The sequence below is a fragment of the Sprattus sprattus genome (genome assembly GCF_963457725.1).
Source record: "Sprattus sprattus genome assembly, chromosome: 11".
In the NCBI taxonomy this organism is placed as follows: domain Eukaryota; kingdom Metazoa; phylum Chordata; class Actinopteri; order Clupeiformes; family Clupeidae; genus Sprattus; species Sprattus sprattus.
The window spans coordinates 30,396,681-30,397,652 of record NC_137909.1 but is presented as its reverse complement, the minus strand read 5'-3'; the positions used below and the strand labels follow the sequence as shown (position 1 = coordinate 30,397,652).

The 972-nt window shown below is 60.1% G+C and overlaps 1 protein-coding gene across 1 annotated transcript in view; it reads left to right on the top strand.

The window, feature by feature from the left end:
• The window catches only part of LOC308372697 (transient receptor potential cation channel subfamily M member 1-like), a gene marked incomplete at both ends in the record, with an annotated part of 58,209 nt that extends 57,449 nt beyond the window's left edge, over window positions 1-760 (top strand). Inside the window, one exon of the mRNA XM_080847975.1 lies at window positions 1-760. This exon is cut by the window's left edge and continues 326 nt beyond it. Within this exon, the coding sequence (XP_080704101.1) occupies window positions 1-760 (760 nt within the window).
• Window positions 761-972: the final 212 nt, after the last annotated feature.

Below are 972 nucleotides of genomic sequence, written 5' to 3'. Positions count from 1 at the left end.
AGGTAGGCCCAAGAGCTGCATCATCTTCAACCCCAGTGAGGTGGAGCTCAGGCCAGCGAGAGAAGATGTGGTGGTGCCTGTGCCGGTGGAGAGAACCAGCCTGGGAAAGTCCCAATCTTTCAGATACCCGCCGGAGCCAATGCCTCCAGCCTCCGCCAGCAGGCCCAAGAGCTGCATCATCTTCACCCCTGCCGAGAGAGGAGGGGACGAGGGCCACTGGGCGAAGGATTGTGGCTCCCTTGTGGAGCTGGCGGCCAACAGCTCCCCCACCAGGGTGAGTCGTCTGACAGCGCGCCTGGAGTCCAGGGTGCCCCCGGCGGCTCAGGTTCCACAGACGCCTCTGGTGAGTGTGTTCGACAGCCCCGCCGGGTGTGTGGGGCTCGCAGAGCAGGAGAACGGGGGGCTGCAGCAGCCGCCGGCTTTCCTCAGCATCCCTCAAAGAGGACACATGGACGGGTCGTCGTCACGGTTACACGCGGAGAACCAGGCGGCGACTGAGATGCTAGCGCCTCCTGGTGGACTGGCGGATGAACAGCAGCCACCGAGGAGGAGGAGCGAAGGTGGAACGGAGACGGACGGGGACCTCCTGCACCTAGACGAGGGGTGGATGCCCCAACACCTGAGGTCGAAGAGCTGGAGCTCGCAGCCTAAGAAGTCACTGGAGGTCGACCCTGACCAACCCCGGAGCTCGACCAGCGAGGTCAACATCCTGACAGCGTGCAGGGGCGCCACCGGAGAGCAGGAGAAATCAGACGAGTAGCCATTTACATTTACATTTAGTCATTTAGCAGACGCTTTTATCCGAAGCGACTTACAAGGAATTTTGTATGTACATCAGGAGCAGTTAGGGGTTCAGTGTCTTGCTCAAGGACACGTACACACTTGGTAAGGAGGAGTGGGCAATCGAACAAGCAACCTTCCAACCTTCCAATTATTAAACGCCTCCTCTACCTCCTGTACCACTGTGGCCCC